At 33.7% G+C, this 18,579-nt stretch overlaps 1 protein-coding gene across 2 annotated transcripts; it reads right to left on the bottom strand.

Annotated features, from left to right (window-relative positions):
• Positions 1-235: 235 nt before the first annotated feature.
• On the bottom strand, positions 236-16,698 carry PDR2 (phosphate deficiency response 2). Of its 2 annotated transcripts, none has more exons than XM_068628213.1 (21): positions 16,198-16,698; positions 16,010-16,102; positions 11,547-11,749; positions 11,202-11,274; positions 10,936-11,108; positions 10,672-10,843; positions 9,792-9,896; positions 9,592-9,702; positions 9,420-9,506; positions 9,143-9,325; positions 8,982-9,032; positions 8,772-8,897; positions 7,868-7,947; positions 7,444-7,552; positions 6,195-6,323; positions 5,722-5,787; positions 5,558-5,629; positions 2,630-2,781; positions 2,252-2,363; positions 2,053-2,169; positions 236-1,552 (listed from the first exon to the last, which is right to left on the bottom strand). In XM_068628213.1, exons 1-21 carry the CDS (start codon positions 16,444-16,446, stop codon positions 446-448), a joined length of 3,570 nt encoding a protein of 1,189 aa, XP_068484314.1. In that variant the 5' UTR covers positions 16,447-16,698; the 3' UTR covers positions 236-445. The 2 variants fall into 2 exon arrangements, with proteins under 2 accessions (XP_068484314.1, XP_090150961.1); XM_090294835.1 differs by having other exon boundaries at positions 10,695-10,843; positions 16,198-16,660.
• Positions 16,699-18,579: the final 1,881 nt, after the last annotated feature.

The following is an 18,579-nucleotide window of genomic DNA, read 5'->3' as shown; positions in this document are numbered from 1 at the left end:
TTTTAAAAGTTCCACTACGTAACATCAGCATGCTTCAATAAATTTCTTTCATAAAACCTAGGTGTTAAATTTAAAAGTGTTAAACTTCTACTGCTATGACATATATGTTATTAATATAAAAAGTCGTGCTCTAATCATACACAGAAATGTAAAACGGTTTTTATTTTATTTAGTTTACGTGCAATGAGGTGGAGTATATAATGAATAGTAGCATTAAAATAACTAAAAACTGGTGTGCTAAGAAAATAATTATCTCAGGTAGATGGGAGGGCACGTGTTCTAAAATTCATACCTTTCTCCCAAAAACAATTTGACATCCGATAAATTCCTCATATCCATTGTTGGGAAAAAGAGGTAGAAAGATAATAGATAAAAAAACCTATAACAAAATTCATCCAGTCTCTGACCTAGTCATGATTGTAATGTAATGGCCATCGTCAACTACTTAGACCTGTTTCTTCTTGTCTAAATTAGATACAGCAAACCGTTGTCGCCTCTTCCAAGCCGGGATCTTACCAGGGAAGGCCCATCTCAATAGTCTCTCCCACGAATAGCAAACCAAAAACATTAGAAACGCCCAAATCAATAGTTTATCCCTTAATCCCACTGGCAGTGGCACTAACTTCAACCAATCATTCAAGTCCCTGAAGAGATCAGATGTAATCACTGTAAAGAATATAACAGCAGCAACAAGTGCATACCGGAACGGTCTGTTTTCAGAAATACTCTGGTTGAAGGGATGGCCCATATAGTTCACAGCAAATGTGGCCACCTGAAGCATCATGCTCACCATATAGGAAACAGTATTCACCAGGTTAGGATGAAAATCTGCATCAGGTTCAATGCATTCATCTGGCATGTATTTTTCAGCTTCTTTCACAGATGAAATCAGGAAAAGCAGGTGAATAGAAAATTGTCCCAAAAGGGAAAGTAAAACATAAGCACAGAAGATGTTGGGGTGAGGACGTTCAGCAGAAAGATTCGGAAGAGGGCGTGCATGTGAGATGAACAGGAAAAACGCAGCAGTGAATACACCACTTATTGTGGCTTGTACGTCACCTAGCTTCACACCATCCAGATACATAACACTCAACACATATGCCGTAGCAAGACAGTTGAGACCTAGAATTTTGAACATCTGGAGGGTTGTCACCAGAGTACTCCGACCTTGACGAATTATGTCAGTGGTAGGAGCAACAGATGCATGCTTAGCAGTGAATGGAGATGCCATTGAGGCATCACCAAGCTTGACAACGGGGGCACGACCATCCCCTTCCTCATTAAGCTCATCAATCATCTTCTTAAGCTTCTGCCGTTGCACCTCAACAGCTGCTTGATGACGGTTGCCAGAAGAGTGGCTACTGGAATCTGATTTTGAAACAACTTTGCCTTTGGAAGTGCCTTCACCAGCACTCTTTCCAGATGTGTCTAGTGCAGACTTAGATTTCTTTTGCTTAACAGATTTTGAACCTTCTTCCTTAGACGAATCTGAAGAGGAGTTTCCACTTTGAGTTGGAGGAATTGCATTCAGAAGAGCTATTCCTACATGGGCCTAAACCAGAAAAGTTAGCTTGAGACTTGCAGCCTTTATAATTTATTCGGTAACTCCAAAATAATGCCAATTTATGACTAGCAGCATCACATTAATATCAGTGATAACAGAATACCAGATTTAAATGTTTATAACTTTCTATTTACAATAATTAAAAAACTCACTGGAGACTGAAGTAATATGGGTACATATGCAAAAACTGTTTCCAATAGGTCATCTTATAATCCAAGAGGACCTGTCTGGGTTCCAAACTGAGAACCAAGCTAGTTCAACCCGTAATCATGGATGAGTTGGATTGCCAAAAAAGAAAAAATAAGCTCACATACAAGGACAGCCTAGTGGCCTATTTTGACAACTCTCCTTAAATGAACTTTTGGTGGGTATAGTGGTTGTAATTTGTAAGAAGACTAAAACATTTTATTTCCTACTGATAACTGACAAGACTAATATTCAGAAAAACAAAAAAAATACAGCTTATAAATATAACCTATACACATTACCTGCTTCAAAGCCCCAACATCATTGGTTCCATCCCCACACATCAATGTTAACCGTCCAACTGTTTTGAATGTGGTCATGATAAGTTCTTTTTGCTCAGGAGCAACTCGGGCAAAAACCTGAGATAAATGCAACTGTCATTGATGAACGCAGTACCAAAAACTATGTTCTAATGTTTAGCTATTTGGAATTGATCAGAACCTTCACATGAGGAATGACCAGAAGAGTAGCTGATGTCTGTTGCAACATCTCAATGCAATCACCACCAATACAGAGATCATGGGTCTCCGACAAAGATTCAACCTCTTTCTCGCTGAAATCAATTATAAATATTATCAGTCTAAATTTTCTTTAAAAGAAAAAGAAAATTACAGTGACTGCAGAAAAGCGTGTGAATGGACTTTGGAAGCAATGGGAGCAAAAACTCAAGCTTAACAATTTTGCAGACAAGTTTATAAGAGAACGTAATAAATTTTGAGGCCAATAAAGGGATCTCCCATTCAACTACTACCTGTCTAAAGCTAAAAAAGAAGGTAACTGCATGCATAAGATAGTGCAACTAGAAAGAACAATAATTACCTGTAGCGAATGTTTTCAGTCTCATCAGGTGACATCCAATTATATCCCTCGCCATTTTGTGCTGGTCCAAGGATTAATGTAGGTTTTGATATAATATGAACTTGGCTAGCAACATGGCAAGCTGTCAAAGCTTGGTCACCAGTAATCATCACCTATAAATTAAGTTGAAGATGCTAGTCAGTTTCTTCTTGCTAATTTAAGTAAGGATCCAAAACCCCCTATCTCAGCCCCATCCATCCGGGGAGTTTGCGTTAACAATTTAACCCACAGGTATCCAAAAATCAATGATCAGTAGAAAACATTGTACAGCCGAATAATCTTAAATGAGATCAATGAGCTCTAACGATAAATTTTGGTAATGAAAATTTGAAGTTCTCCAATTGATCAAATTGAAAAATATCTTAAGAGAGTTAGTTATGTTGATCCGAGGAACTTGAATAAGTCCACAATAACCAAGACTCAATGACACTAAGACATACGCAACAATTCATGAATCACCACGGATGCCAAATACTTACAAAAGGTCTTCATCTTACATAGTATATAAGAGAATTAGTCTGACATATTAGCAAATCAAACTTAAGCAATAATAACCAAGACATTTTCCTACTCAAGTATGGGAAATCTCATGTGCCAAATCATTATTAATATGTCTTTATTTATCTCCTTTTAAGCCTTACTCTAGGAAACTGAAGGAAAATAAATTAGAAATATTATGAAAAGATGTTTCTATCCATATAATTTAAATCAAATAAAATTCAAAACACAAATTTAATTTAATGATATGACAAAAATGCCTGAAATGATTATACATTTAATTATTTTATTACATGTTTATATTTCAAACAAAACAATGAAGCAAAAACACATGACATGATGGTAAAAATAATATGCAACTTTCCCAATGTTCATTTCTGTTAGAAAGCATGGCTGCTGTGCATGGAAATAATAACTAGTGAGTCTTAAAGATTTTCATTAAAATCATTCCTAATTCTTTTTCTGGAACAAAGAAGGGAAATATTAATACCCCCTTCTAAGTTTTTCTCTCCTAAATCACTCAAATAAAGGGTAAAGGACAATCATCCGTAATTTCAATTTATACTGAGGCTTGGGTAGGAACAGACTTGCTGATCAAATTGTCTATAAATGTTTCTTCATCATATTTCCTTTCCTGAAGCTAGTCCAATTCAACCATTGTAGTCCACATTCAGATCCGAACCAAATCAAGAAGGGGAATTAAACGTGCTATATTTATTAACATGATGTTACGTATAACAAATGAGATCATAACATGGATTATTTCACACACAGATAAAATAACAAAAAAATAACTTAAAATTAAAACTATAATTACTATTTAATTGAACTTCAATTACAAAAGAAAAAGAATACAAGTTGCTGACAATAAAGAAAGACATAATTTTTTTGACAATATAAAATAAAACTAACAAATACACAAAACAGCCCCATGTTAGGGACCAAGAATTGAAGGAGAGAAAAGAAATATTTATATTGAATAAAATGAAAATAACAAGAAATAGGAAAGCACTCTCGTCTCCAAGAGAAAAGAAAGACAATTTGACCCTAAATATATATATTGATGCAAACTATGCATCTTTTGTTATTGATACAAAATCTACCTATTAGTATGGTATGTTTCTTGGAGAAAGTCTATTGAACTAGAGAATCAAAAAACAAGACAGGGTATCTTGTTCTAGTGCAAAAGCTGAACTTTGAGACCTTCTCAAGTGTGTGAAGGAATCTAGATAAATATCATACTTAATGACCTTACAATAAAAGTTGACATCCCCATGCAATTGTCCTTTAATAATAACAAGTCAGCCATGAACATTGTACAATACAGCATAATAAAACCAAACATATTGAAATTGGAAGACACTTCATCAAAGATAAACTTGACAAGGGCCTAGTGGTTACAACCCAAGTCCCTAAAGAACTTCAGATAGCAAACATTTTCACTGAAAGGCTTTCTCAAGGCAAATTCTAAGATCTTGGAGGTAAGTTGAGAATAATTGATATTCATTTACCAATTTGTAAGGGAGTGTTGTAAATAGTAGATTATAAGGATAAAAATATTATCAATATCTCCAAAGTAAGTATCTTAAGAATCTTCCTATTCATTTCACCACCTATCTATTTCCTTCTTTTAAGGGACAGGTAATATCAGAAACAGAGAGCAGGGAAAAAACCAACATACACCTTTTCTTCCTCACCACCCACAAGCCATAACCAGTAGCAAACACAGATTGCAGGTCAGAACCCACTATCAAAAGCTCAAATAGTGTTAACAGATAGTACGGGTTTAATGAATAACAGTAGAGTTTGTATGACTTGAGGTCTACAGATTTCAGGTGAATGTTTTATATTTCAGAAATGAGAGACAGCATGATGGGGTCATGCAATTCCACAATCAATCACTGTAATCCCAGACAATCTTACTAAATCTAGTTTGAGTGTGATCTATTAGAGCAGCAAGCAAAAGTTTGGATCCCAACCCAACCTTCCCACTAATGATCTTATACTTAAGATTACAATTTTTATCCATCCTAACCGCCCATGCATTTTGGACTACTACTTTTATGATATTTATTTTCCTTTGCGCTTACCAAGGCCTGCTCCGACAAAGTTGACCACATGGATTCTACAATCCCATTATGCTCAACTCCAGATTGCTTGAACACATATACGTATTATGATACAAATTAAAATTTAAAAATCATGAAACAAAATAGAAAATTTTCAACAAAACTTTCAAAAATCACTCTTGGATATATAAGCTAAACTTGAGCTACTAAAGTAGAATAAAAGAGGCTATTTCCACCTCATTTCCTCGTAAAGGCTGGAGTTTTTACATAAGAAAAGTAATTTTTTCCTTGCAAAAGAATCTAAATTAAATACCAAACTTACCAAGTCATGTGAAGATTCTTTTAATTCAGATAAAACAGTGGCTGAATCAGATCTTATGGGACAATTAAATACCTGAAAACAGCACCATAATGACTTTCAAACATCAATGAAAAGGAAGAATATCTAGAATTGACTCAGGTTATATGAGGATGTTGACTGATTACCACAAATCCCGCAAAAATTAATCCACTCTCCACTATATCCCTATCCATGCTTCTAGCTTCACTGACCTTCAAGCATAAAAATAATAAGCAACAATGTAGATAAGCAAGTGTTGAAAGTAATTAATGAAGCAACAAATGGTAAAAGAGGAAGGCATGCAGGCATTCTTCAGGAGAGAAGATGGGAAAATGCAGTTCTCTGACTTAGTTATACTTAATTTTAGGACCCATATTTGCCGAAATAATAAGAAAGGGAAAATTAACTTGAATGTCAAACTATACAAAAATAGGTGTCATTAGAAGCTAAAGCCAAAATAGACACATTGAACAAGTTTTCCAATCAACAATGTTTACCACTTCAATCAATAAAGTGATAAGGCAGTAAACTTCAATAATTATTCTTGTTCTCCTGTGCATAATTGAATATACAGTAAAGAAAATTTCATGAAACAATGTAAAACCCATAATTTTCTTACTGTCATGTCAGCAAGGGACTTGTAGGCCAGAGCAAGAACACGAGACCCTTGACGTGTGTACTTTTTGTAGGTCTCAACATATGACGGTGGTATATCAATGAGCCTATCTTGTATAACTTCTGGAGCACCCTGAAATAAAAGGTCATAACATAAGAGTTTCTAAGAGGGAAATAATAAAGTAAAACAACCCAGCAACTCACTAGTAAAAATACCGTTTAAAAGTTTTTTTAAAAACAAGAAAAAAGATGCAGGCTTTAAAGTAGAACCAAAACCAGTCCACTCAAACAATTTACCTCAGAACTTAATATCCATAAAAGCTGTTGGAATATGACAAAAGTGAACGGGCTAGCCAACATTAATAGAACCAACTCCCTAATACCAGTACCCAGAAAACAATAATGAATTTACAATTTACCAAGAACTTATCAAATCAACACTTGCTGCAGCATCTGCATTTTATTTTATAGGAGTGCAACATCAGAAGGAATATTTTTTATTAACAAACTAGGGTAATCACTTCAAATTTTAAATATATAAATCTTCCAATACATACATTAGAAACGGGATTCTGGACCTAACTCACTCCAAAAGCTACCTTATGGGAGTATATTTTAGCCATATTTCTAGCCAATGTGGGACATCTAAGCATCATTTAACATACAAGCCAATCAAAATAGAAGACAACCAATGGTAACATGCCCAATATAGTTTTAATCTTCATTTCATAGGCCCTAAAATTTGAAAGATGATTTCATTTTAACAAAATTCTACAGGTTTTTTACAATTAATTTCCTTATACTTTTCGAAAAGAAAAAAGATTAATAAACAGAGAAGCAGCAGTCCATATATACTAAAATAGCATAAATTATATTAATAGAAATTATCGTTTATAGTACACCCATTTATATAGAGGGAGTAATGAATTCTTATGGTATTCAAAACATTGAAACATAAAACAATCTGCTTTGTGGTGGTTATTAATTCTTAAAAGAAATATTTGAAGTTAACTAAACAAAATATTTGTGCACCATATTCTTAGATGATAAAGCCACATGGCTACTTTACCCATCAACTTTCCATTTCCCCAACTCAGACTTTATTGACCATTTCATAACAATCCAAAATATAAGATACTGCAGAGAGATTTACTTGGAGAATATAAATGCACAAGTCATGGGTTCATTAACTATAAGCCAAAATATAAATGCACAAGTCATGGGTTCATGCAGACAATGAGTAACTCACAAACCTTAACAAAGGAGAAAAAATCATCCTGAATGCGAACAACAACTGCCATTCGTTTTAGGTGAGATGAGAAATGGTACCGATGAACAATTTGGACAGGATGGCCATTTCCCCTGAAATTTGAGAACATTTCAGGATAAAACAAAAATGACAAAGAAGTACAAACAAGATGAATATATTAATCAGGAAAAAGAACAAGAATGAATCATTTGAACCCCAAGAAATAATACATTCTTCGTTTTTCTAATCACTCTATTCCCTTGCTCAAACAACAGGACTGGCAACAACAAAATTAAATGAGCCCATAAAATATCATAAATTTCCAATCCATAAAATTTGACCTTGCATGATTATGAGAGACAATGTTTAGCTGCACAGAGAATAAAGCATAATTAAGATATTTAAGTAAGCAGCAACGATTCATTTACTTTTTTGGTACAGCCTTGTCATCAGATTTATAACTCCAGTCAATTCCCTTGAGTGCAGCCTTCTCAAGAGGATCACCAACCTGGGAAAATTAAGGAATTATTAGTAAGAAAGGAATTGTAATATCAACATACAATATCAGATGTAAAAGGAGCAAACACACAAAGCCCTTTTAGCTCTAAAGCCAGAATAATGAAGATCCATTGTTCAAGCATAGAAAATTATTATAACCTAAAATAGTAGAATATGGAGTGACAGAATTGTATAAACAAAAGGTAAGAGAAAATTCCTTTCCCAAGTCTAGAAACAAAGTTTTATTATGATTCCAAAACATATTGACTTACGCATGTAGCATGACATCAATAAAGAAACCTCTAACAGTGTCAAAAAGTTATTACACTGATATCAATCAAATAAAAGGGAAAACATGATAAGATGAGGGGCAAACTTTTTCAGAAATGGCTCCAAAAAAAAACAATTGGATATAAAGAAAGAGAAATGACACGTTCCTTTGCATAAACTTTTCAGGAATCCTCTTTTATTATTTCACAAAAGAACACTTATGGCTCAGGCAGCCATGACCTTAAAGTTTAATACTCATTAACTTTCTTTACTAAATTTTGCATTCCATAAACTACAAAAGAGAACATTATAAGACGAGAAAAATGTAATTTTTGAGAAAAATATTGAACTGTGACATATTACTTCTGTCTGTTTAACATGCGAACAGATCCTCTGCCGGGAATTTGTCACAGAAGCAGATCCTAACTCTTAAATAAATTAATGAATATTATAATGGTGAAGATGTCACTTGCGTTTTCTTTCTATTAGATTCATTACCGTTCAATACTATAGCCAGGCCCAAAAACTAAGGCTTAATTAAATCACACCAGCACAGAGGCATACCAGCTTATTCTCAACAAACACCAATGCATGGCAAGAAGCCAGGATTTCTACAGTTCGCACAGGCACTCTACTAGTATCAGATTCCAAATCTGTAGTTCCATTCAACCCAACAACTCCAGAAAATTCCTACAAAGTGGGAACTAAAAAGTTAAACCACAAACCATGGTCTAAAAATGGATAAATCAATATCATGGCCTAATACGGGCATACCATATCATCAGATGTAAGTGTCCCTGTCTTGTCAAAACAACATATATCAACCTGTATGGCAAGGTATGTACAAGAAATTAAATAAAGAAAATCTAATGTCATATAGTCTATATATCAAACAAAGTAAAGGAGTACAAACATAGTGACAGGCCTCCAGGTACCTTTCCAGCAAATGGTATCCGAAAAGGCTCTGTGCAAAAAATCCCACGCCGTGCCAGTGCAATAAGAGATGTATTAACAGCTATTGACAATTCCATAGGTAACTCGGGAGGTATCACAGAAGTAACAATAAGTGAACAACTTAGTATTAGTTTATACTTGCTCCTAGTGGGATCTTCCAGCCCCTGAAAGCAAAAAATTTAACAATTTATCAAGCCATATCACAATTTACCATTAAGAGCAAACCATCTGCACCATGCATCTGTAGAGCCACATTACCTTAACAAGCACATAACCAGCAGCAATAAGAGCAAACACAACCAAGAATAAAATGAACAATCCACTTTCCCAGCTATTAGCAGTCACCTAGTAAATACAGAAATCACAGAAAAATCATCACGATAACACTGAAATCGAAAACTCAGCCTCAGTAAGGTCTATATCACTTTACCCTTTCTGTAGAGAATAAGATTGTTCGCATCAACTTTCCTTGACTTGTTTCAAAACCCGTCCTCAGGACAACAGCCAAGCAGCCACCATCAGGTGTTTTAAGAGGAAAACTCTGACACCAACAAAATTAAAAAAAAAATGAGAAGCATGAACACTAGCTGAACATTAAATAAAAACAAAAAATTTCTGCTCGAATATAACCTTATCTGGAGTGTGCTGCAATATTTTTGTTCCACCAAATAAAACATGGCATTTGTCTCGTTTTGCTGACAATTTCTCTTCCATACCCCTACCCGCAATTGAAATCTAAAAGAACAGACATATCTAAATAAGATTCATGCAAAAGAACAACATGACAAAATAAGGTCCAGTCTCCATAGGCTCATCAGAGACGTATTCAGTATACCAGCCAACCATAAGATTAAAGATGTCCTATCCCAAGCTTATTTAATTTTTTTATGTGAAATAAAGGGCCAAATACAATAACGAATTTGTATGATCAGATATATAATAACATAACAAGTAAACCAGATTCAGGGACACATAAGCATTTAAATTTTTGAAATAACAAACTTAAGTCAATATTAACGTTCTGTATAACAACAATCACCAATGCAGTTGGACTATAATATTAAATAAAAATAGAGACAGGAGGAAAAAATTTATGTGGCTCAACAGTAACCAAAGGACAAACTAAATATTAAAAATAAATATCATATAAGTAACTTGTATGACAAGTTGATCAGCTTCCTAGGCGAAATCAAATCTCACTTACTTTAGATATTCAATAACGCTACCTTCCTTGATCACCCAGAATGTACTATCTCTAGCTGTGAATTCACTACACTAAAACCACCTAGAAGTATGCCAAGAAATACTCCAGAAGTAATTACTTCCAACAATATCCAAACCCACTAACAAATAATAATGCAATTCTGGCAATCATACAAGAATCAACTACACAAAATTTAAGAAAATATAATCCCCTCCCCTACAAAACAATTTATACTTTTTAATTATATCATGTATCCATAGGTGATCAGAAAAATATTTTAGTGAGTAGTTCAGAAAAGAGTAACACCTTCCATTGAGGAGTAGACTCGCCTGTGAGAATAGCTTCATTCACAATCACACTTCCAGCCAATATAAGCATGTCTGCTGGTACAGACTTCTCCTCCCCATTCTGACTAGAGGAGCGGCCTATGGAGACAACATCCCCCGGCAAAAGATCTGTACCAGAGAGTTTTACCCACCTATATAATCCAAACATAAATGAAAATATTAAATTTTCACTCCTCTAAATCCCAAATATGGGTTATTAGTTATTAAAAAAGAGATAACATACTTGCCACCACGATGTACCATTACGATCTGACTATCCACTCTAACACGCCGTAACTCAGTTAGAGTTTTCAACCTACTTTTCGCCATGGTTGACTCAAACATAAACAGCATAAATAGAGTGAACAAACTGTAATACCAATATTCATCCAAACACCAGAGACCCACACAAAAAACCTGGTCAAAATATAAACAAGAACTAGTCAAAGAGTTTGCTTGAAGATTACAGACAAAGAAGAAAAAAACTAAATACTATTTTACAAAGGATACCTGAAATACAAAAAAAGGCTCCATGCAGTGCTCTTTCATCAATTTCTGAAATGTAGGCTGAGGATAATCAAATCTAGAATATCAACAAGTAGAACATTATTAGAGAGCAAAACTAAAACAAAATAATGTCAATAGATCAGATTATGAAGTTAAGTGTCTTCTTGAGAGAGAAAATCAAGAATCAACAAAGAATACCTAAATAGGGTATATATTTAAGCAAAGACCAATTCATAAATATTAATATATAAGCATGCAAATCTTAACAATAACGCATATCTATAATACACGAAAAGGGATGGTGTTTTTAAAGAATAATAAAAATGGCCAGAGAATAAAGAAACCCACACATTCCGTCCCCATTTCTCAGTAGCCGCAAGAACTTTAGCTTCAGATCCATGGCCACTGCATTTGATGTAATATCCAAATGTTTCTTTGGTAGGGTAGGAAAGCTTGCAAAATGTTCCTGTCTCCTTTGAATACACAAAACATTGTTTTCTAAAATCGAAGTAGTTCTCTTCCAAATCCACAGCTGATGAGGAACCTGAAGACTGCACAACTAAGAACTTAAGTATTATAGATAAAAGAGGAGGAAAGAGAAATAAGATTTCTTATCAAAATGCAAACTGTAAAAGTCAACAACAATGTAAAAAAGGGCCAGCAGGATAAACAAACCAAAAAATTAAAATAATGTCCACAAACATACGTAGCATGCACACAGTTTACTTTTGAAATTATTGATATAAAAGGCATCACAGACTCACAATTATGAATTCATGCAGAATATGCATTAACAAGAACATAAGATCAAAATATACATTAAATTTCAAACATAAAAATATGAAATTATTATACATATATGGAAATCCATTTTTCTTTTCCAACCTGAAAAGCTATTATCCTCCTAAAAAACACAAAATACAAAATCAATAAATATAAAATCAAGAACAAACACATCAATTTAACAATGTGGTCACTATATATCCAAGTCCAGTAAACCCTCTAAAATTGTTGTTATATGATAGAAACACAGTATTCTTTAGCTCAACAGAAAACTTGCAGAACTTCAAGGGTCTGCCCCTCCCTGGCCCAAAGGCCTCAATCCTGATTCCACTCTAAAATTGACAAGATGTCTGTTTTAGTTTTAGAGAGTCAGAATCTGTAGTTTGTTTTTACATAGAGTGAAAAAGCCAATTTACCAAAGTGATAAACTCGGGCATTTATAGTCAAACAGAAAGGAACTATTAAGAAGTGGATTTTGAGTCTAACTCAACCTTATAAAATCGGTTTATAAAATGAGATTTGCACCCACTTATATACTATGAAATGTCTTAATCTCTAGTCAATATAGGATCTCTAACACACACCCTCACGCCGAGGCTATTAACTCGTGTGTGGGACTATATATTTATAAATGGTCCGATAGAAGCCCGATAGCAGGTGGCCTAATAAGCCCAACAAACTCTCGTTAGGATAGGCTCTAAATGACTCTGATACCATATTAATAAATGGAATTTTAAGTCTCAGTCAACCTTATAAGCCACTTCTTAATAGGAACAAAAAAAACTAACTAATTGTATCTAGAGGGGTGAATTAGATTGAGATTTTAAAAAACTAGTTTAGCATAAAAGTCTCCCAAATTTAAAAGACTATAAGAAATGTTGATTTGTTGGAATTTTTTTAAATACTATTATGATTAAGATTTATAGTTTGGACTTAAATGAAGTTGTTCTAGTGTAAGAATCTTAAAAATTTGAAAGGAATTTATAGATTTATAAGATTTGAAAGAACTCTGAATTTGTAGAACAGCGAAAATTACAAAAGTAAAAGAAATACAAGGTTTGGATAAACAAAAGTAAAAATCAATATCATTTTTTCAATCTTCTCTTGCACTAATATTCTAAGCCTAGCCTCTTCTCATTTCTACTCTTGGGTTAAATAATAAATTCAATATTATGGTCTTCTTATGAAATTTAATAATATTGAAAATAAAGATCCTTAAATTGGATCAATTATAAATTCAGCATAATGACATTTTTAGCAAAGTTATTGAATAGTGCACATGGATGTTCTTTATGGTCTTCAACAAAGAGAATAATAGATTATGTTAGATAGTAGAAATAAAGAAAAAGAATCCAAGTAAGGGTTTATGTGAGATTGTTTGATGGATATACTTTCGACTTAAAAGTCAAGTGAAATCCCTCCCAATTTGTTTTGGAAAATAATTCATCAAAATCTATATATTTTTAATGTAAACAGACTTTTAATTCTAAAAATCCTTAATTAATACCACTAGAATTCAATGACCTACTTCAAAAATCCTTATTATCTTAATTGAATATCACAAGATTCATTTAAATCCAAGGTAGTCAAAATTGATATTATGGTTGGGATTGTGAAGGGTTAACAAGATTCTAAATTGTGGGATCGTATTAGAGAATATAGATATATATATATATAATTAAAAAAAAAAACAGTCACAACTTTGAGTCAAGGAGAAAAATGTGAAACCATGAGTGAAGGAGAAAAATTGAAATCTTGTGTACTACTAGCATTCGTGCAGCTTCACCATGTGGTCAAGCAATTGAAACAGCCACAACTAGTCAAATTTTCAGTATGGGAAGGTGGTTGCTTAGCAAACAAGAAGGAAGAAGAAGCGTTGTATCAATTAAGTAGTTCGGTGAAACCAATTGTGCTTGAAGGAGGATGATAGTTGTTTTTTTATGCTTGGGTTTTAACCCAAAACTTATTCACCCAAAAAGAGTTTTGTCCAAATGCTGAACCCAAAACCTAGAATGTGACACAACACAAAAAACACTACAATTCCAAAGGTTATCAAAGGTAACCCTGCCTTGTGACAAAAAAATGGTCCTCAAAATAGTCTTGATTTATCCTTCTATTCTTCCATGGAGACCTCTTGCTACCCAAGAAGATTCCATAAAGATTCTCTCTCGTGAATGGCTAAAATACCCAATGATTGCAATCTTGAACAAATTCTAAGTCGTGTTCAGAACACATGACTCCAACCACTGAAAGCAACCCTTCCATTTTCATCATAATATTCATCATGCACTCTTCGTCGAGGAAACTTTTCAATCAGAAAGACCTATCAATCGAGTTACCTGAGGTGCTCCTAATGTGACCATCCATGACTAATTGGCTTTCTTCTTCTATCAGCTGTAACAATTCTGGAAGGATTTCGTGCAGTATGTGGATGACTTTTTTTTTTTTTACCTAAACAAGAATCACTCCTCCGATAAGGGAGATATGATGCCAGTACATAGATACCCGATATTTTTATACAAAGAAAGAGGAATATCTCCTCATAATACACCAGCAAACTTGACCATAAAAAATATTGTTCTATCTCAAGCATCCCAAAAAGGTTAAGATTTCTCTATCCATAAGAGGTAGCAATAAAATTCCTCAAAACTTTTGCCTTTCCTCTCCACACCATAGTTCAAAACCTCTAAATTGGCATATGACGAATGCTCCAAAATCTATTGACAATTATAATTAGTATTATTAGAAAGTGGGTTTAAGTCTAACTCATCCTCACAAAATAGCCTTATAAGGTAATGATTGTCCTCACATATATATTGTAAATTGATCTTATCTTTAGTCAATGTGGGATCTCCAACACACACCCTCATATCAAGGTATGGACATCTCATGTGTGGAACTCAATATTTGTTAGTCTGACAGTGGGTGCTACGATAAGCCCAACAAACTTTGTTAGGATAGGTTCTAATACCGTATTAAAAAGTGAGTTTAAGACTAACTCATCCTCACAAAACTAGTTTTTAAAGTGAGGATTGTCTCCACTTATATATCATAAATTGGTCTTATCTCTAATCGATAAGGGATCTCCAACAAGTATTAATCACGTCAAGTACTACATAGTAATAATAATAATAATATACTAATCCCCTTCTAAGGCAATTGAACAGAATATGGAGTACCACCTTACCAAAACTTCATAGTTTTCCTAAGATATATTACATGCACAAACTCCACCACTCACCCCTAAAACCAAAGAAAAACAGATAACCAAGTATTTAAGTGAGGCCATTCATCAGCATTCTTTAAAAAATATTATTCCATCACATGCTATTCCAAGTAAATAATTCAAGAAAATATACACTACTGTCTAACTTCCAGTGAACAATGTTGGAAAGCAACCTAAATAGCTGTCATCCCTAGGCTGGAAAGGGCTACCTATGAAGAGACTAACCATAAAGGTATCCTAGAGTGCACCCACGGAAATGTAGCTCTTGGGCAGTTATATTGTGAACTAAATAGTGCCTAAAAGGCTTAGGCAATCATTACCTTAAAAGCCAATTTTGCAAGTTGGGTTAGGCCTTGAACACAGATAGTTAGAACCTTCCTTCTATAGTCATTGATGCACAATAAAAAACAAAAAGATAATCCGAATGAACTTAAGGGCAACAATTTAGCCGCATCTTTAAAGTCACGCAATGCATTTGCTTAAGAGGTTCAAAAATTGTCAATCAAGAAAATTCATAATTTCTTTCTAAACCTCTTCCTAGAACTCAACCTTACACCATATCAAGATACATCTTATATCAAGAACTAAACCCAAGACACTAACCGCCTAACATACTCTTCCAATTCTCATTGCACTGAGCTCTAGTCATGTTCCAGTACAGTGTTTTAGTCCTGCATGAACTCAACATATTTTTTTCCTCTGAAATCCCGTTATTCAAGTCTTACTATCATCCAAATGAAAAAAAACAAACAAACACTCTACAACGCTTCAATTCAACCATCCAAAAATCGTCAGAACTTACACTTTTCCGAGAATGAAGCGGCACAACTTCTTTAGAACCCGAGAACTTCGCTGGAGTGATCTTGCAGAAATCAGCCTGGTCAATATTTTTAGCCTGAGCACAAACCAAAGAAAAATAAAAATTATTAAAATAAACTCTACACACACACTTATCAAGTACTCGCAATCAACACAAAGAAAACAATTCACCTTGCTATAGTGAGCGAAACATTTGAAATCAACAGACCAACCAGTGAAGAGCCAAACGAGGATGTGAAGCGCAAAGAGCGCGCCTAAAACGATCGCCGCATCTACAAAGTCGAGGCTGGGAAGAATCACCGCAACCCACGTACCGTATAGAATGGCGAAAGGCCAAACGTCAAGGCGCCACGGCAATTGCTTCTTCCTGAGCAAATCGACGTGGTCGACAACCTTGCCGCCGACTTGGAAACTCGCCATCGAATCGCCGTTGGCTTTGGCCACCGGAGTAGTTAGGGTTTGGGGATGCGAAGCGTTCTGAATCTCAGATCTGAGCAAAAGGTTCAGTTCGTTAACTGTTGATGATGAGAGCGGCTAGGTTCAACGCCTCGCCACTCGCGACGATTTGGTCTCCGTTTGCGAGCGAGCGACTCTTCTCACTAATTGATTGCTACAAAGCTATTCTTTTACCCTCAACAACACCGTTAAAGCCTAACTATTTAACCATTCTCCTTTAATTTATTAATTAATCTTTATTTATTAATGTTGCGTCACAGAAAAATAAAATGGAGTTTAAGTTTGATATAATTATAATATATTTTACACTATAAATCAATTACAAATCAGTTTTACTTAAATGTTACAAATCAGGTATAGCTTTTAAAGTAATTACTATTACACCAAATAATCATTTTATTTACATGGTAATCTATAATTTAATGATGATTTACAAAAATTACAGTTTTAATGTATTTTTATAAAAATTAATAGTTTCTTTTCTAAGAAAAGAAGATTATGGTAGTTAGGAAAAGCCTGCTTACTAGACACCCATGAGACCCGGAAAAGAAAATTGAAATAAATATAGGTAAAGTAAAAGCAACTGGGTATTTTACTAAAAATAAACAAATAAAGCAAGAGGTTATTTGCAAATCAAAATAAGGAAAAGCTTTAATTATGACTTCCCCTTATCTAATGTTTCCCCTTCATGAAGTACAAGGGGGAAAATAAAGATTAGAAGTAAAAAAAACAATTTAAATTCATTTGTAAGCTTAAAATCTCATGTTAGGTCATTATCAACAAATTTATAACAAGAATCGTTTAAATAAGCATGTGCCAAGAAAGTTGAGAAAAAAAATCATTAAATATTAAATAATTGATATTCATTATTTATTAATCGATTATCCTAAAAAAAACATAATTTAAGAAGATATAAATATTTATTGAATAATCGATTAGTGGGTTTCTTCAAATGAAGAGAGTGGGTTTTTTCATTTTCCTTACCTTGAGCTTCATGAGTTTACATTGGATCATTTTGTTCTTATGTGTTTGTATTTGTTCCTTATTTTTTTATACTCATTAATCACCTCTTTTGACCATCATCATCTTATAAATGGCAATTTCCTCAATCTTATTAGAAGGTACCATGCAATAGTAGTTTCTACATCAACACCATAGTGCTTAAAGACTTTTGAGAGAAACATTGAAAATGAGATTTGATACACAAGCAACATTTTTGCCTTTAGCATTATCTCATAAATGATGGTATACCTATATAGTTAGATGTCATTCTTGAAGGCATAATTCAGTAGCATGTCATCCTCTGATAGTTATGATTAGTTGCTCCTACTTGGAGCCAAAATCCAGGCAATGAGAAAGGTTATAAGTCACTCATCCATCTTCATGCCTCTAGTCCTAAATGCTTGAAGTTTGTCCCTTGAACAAATGATGGATTTCTCAAATAGTCCAAATAAATATAAAATTTATCAAAATTCTCAAAACCTGAAGAAAGAATTCACCTTCCAACTTAAACTGAGCAATGTTTGCCCAAATAGTCATATATAATAATCTCAATGTCCTTTACTTTTGAAATTAAAATTCCCCCTACCCAAGTGACTCTTGAGAAAAATACTTTTACCAAATTAGGATACTACATGCTTAGCATTTCAACAGAGGTTTTGAGACTTTGATTTCTTAGAAGTTATTGAAATATGAAGCTTTCACTCCTAAAGAAATTTAGAAGAATAAATTTGTAATTTATTTTTATATCATTTCAAGATCTCTTATATTCTTCTTCAACTTCCTTTTCACTTATTCATCCTTCAAGTGATGCATGAAGCTTTGAAGGAGCAAGGACTCTTTTTCTAAGGAGTTTTAAGAGAAAAAGAATGGAAAGTGCAAGGAGGTGAAAATTCTCATAAGAATGATTTCATTCAAACAAATAATGATTATAATACTTAAATATTTTTCAAATATATTTATAAACTTAAATATGACAATTTGGTGCATTACAAACGAAATTAAATCAATCAATCTAACTAAATGCAATAAATCTAGCCATTTTTGCCAAGTGTGAGCTTCAAATGGTAATTTTGATCGGCTAAATATCAGTGATAA

The sequence above is a fragment of the Phaseolus vulgaris genome, chromosome 9 (genome assembly GCF_051622355.1).
Source record: "Phaseolus vulgaris cultivar YP4 chromosome 9, ASM5162235v1, whole genome shotgun sequence".
Taxonomy (NCBI): domain Eukaryota; kingdom Viridiplantae; phylum Streptophyta; class Magnoliopsida; order Fabales; family Fabaceae; genus Phaseolus; species Phaseolus vulgaris.
Note: the sequence above shows the minus strand (reverse complement) of the source record. Positions and strands in the feature narration are given on the sequence as shown.

Excerpts from the sequence above, each read along its gene's own strand:
- PDR2 (XM_068628213.1), bottom strand. The coding sequence starts at position 16,446 with ATGGCGAGTTTCCAAGTCGGCGGCAAGGTTGTCGACCACGTCGATTTG. Across the intron at positions 7,948-8,771 it reads TGTTTGTTGAGAATAAGCTG|GTTGGTGATCCTCTTGAGAA; the intron begins GTATGCCTCTGT and ends TAATTTTCCCAG. Across the intron at positions 1,553-2,052 it reads ATGTTGGGGCTTTGAAGCAG|GCCCATGTAGGAATAGCTCT; the intron begins GTAATGTGTATA and ends TTTCTGGTTTAG.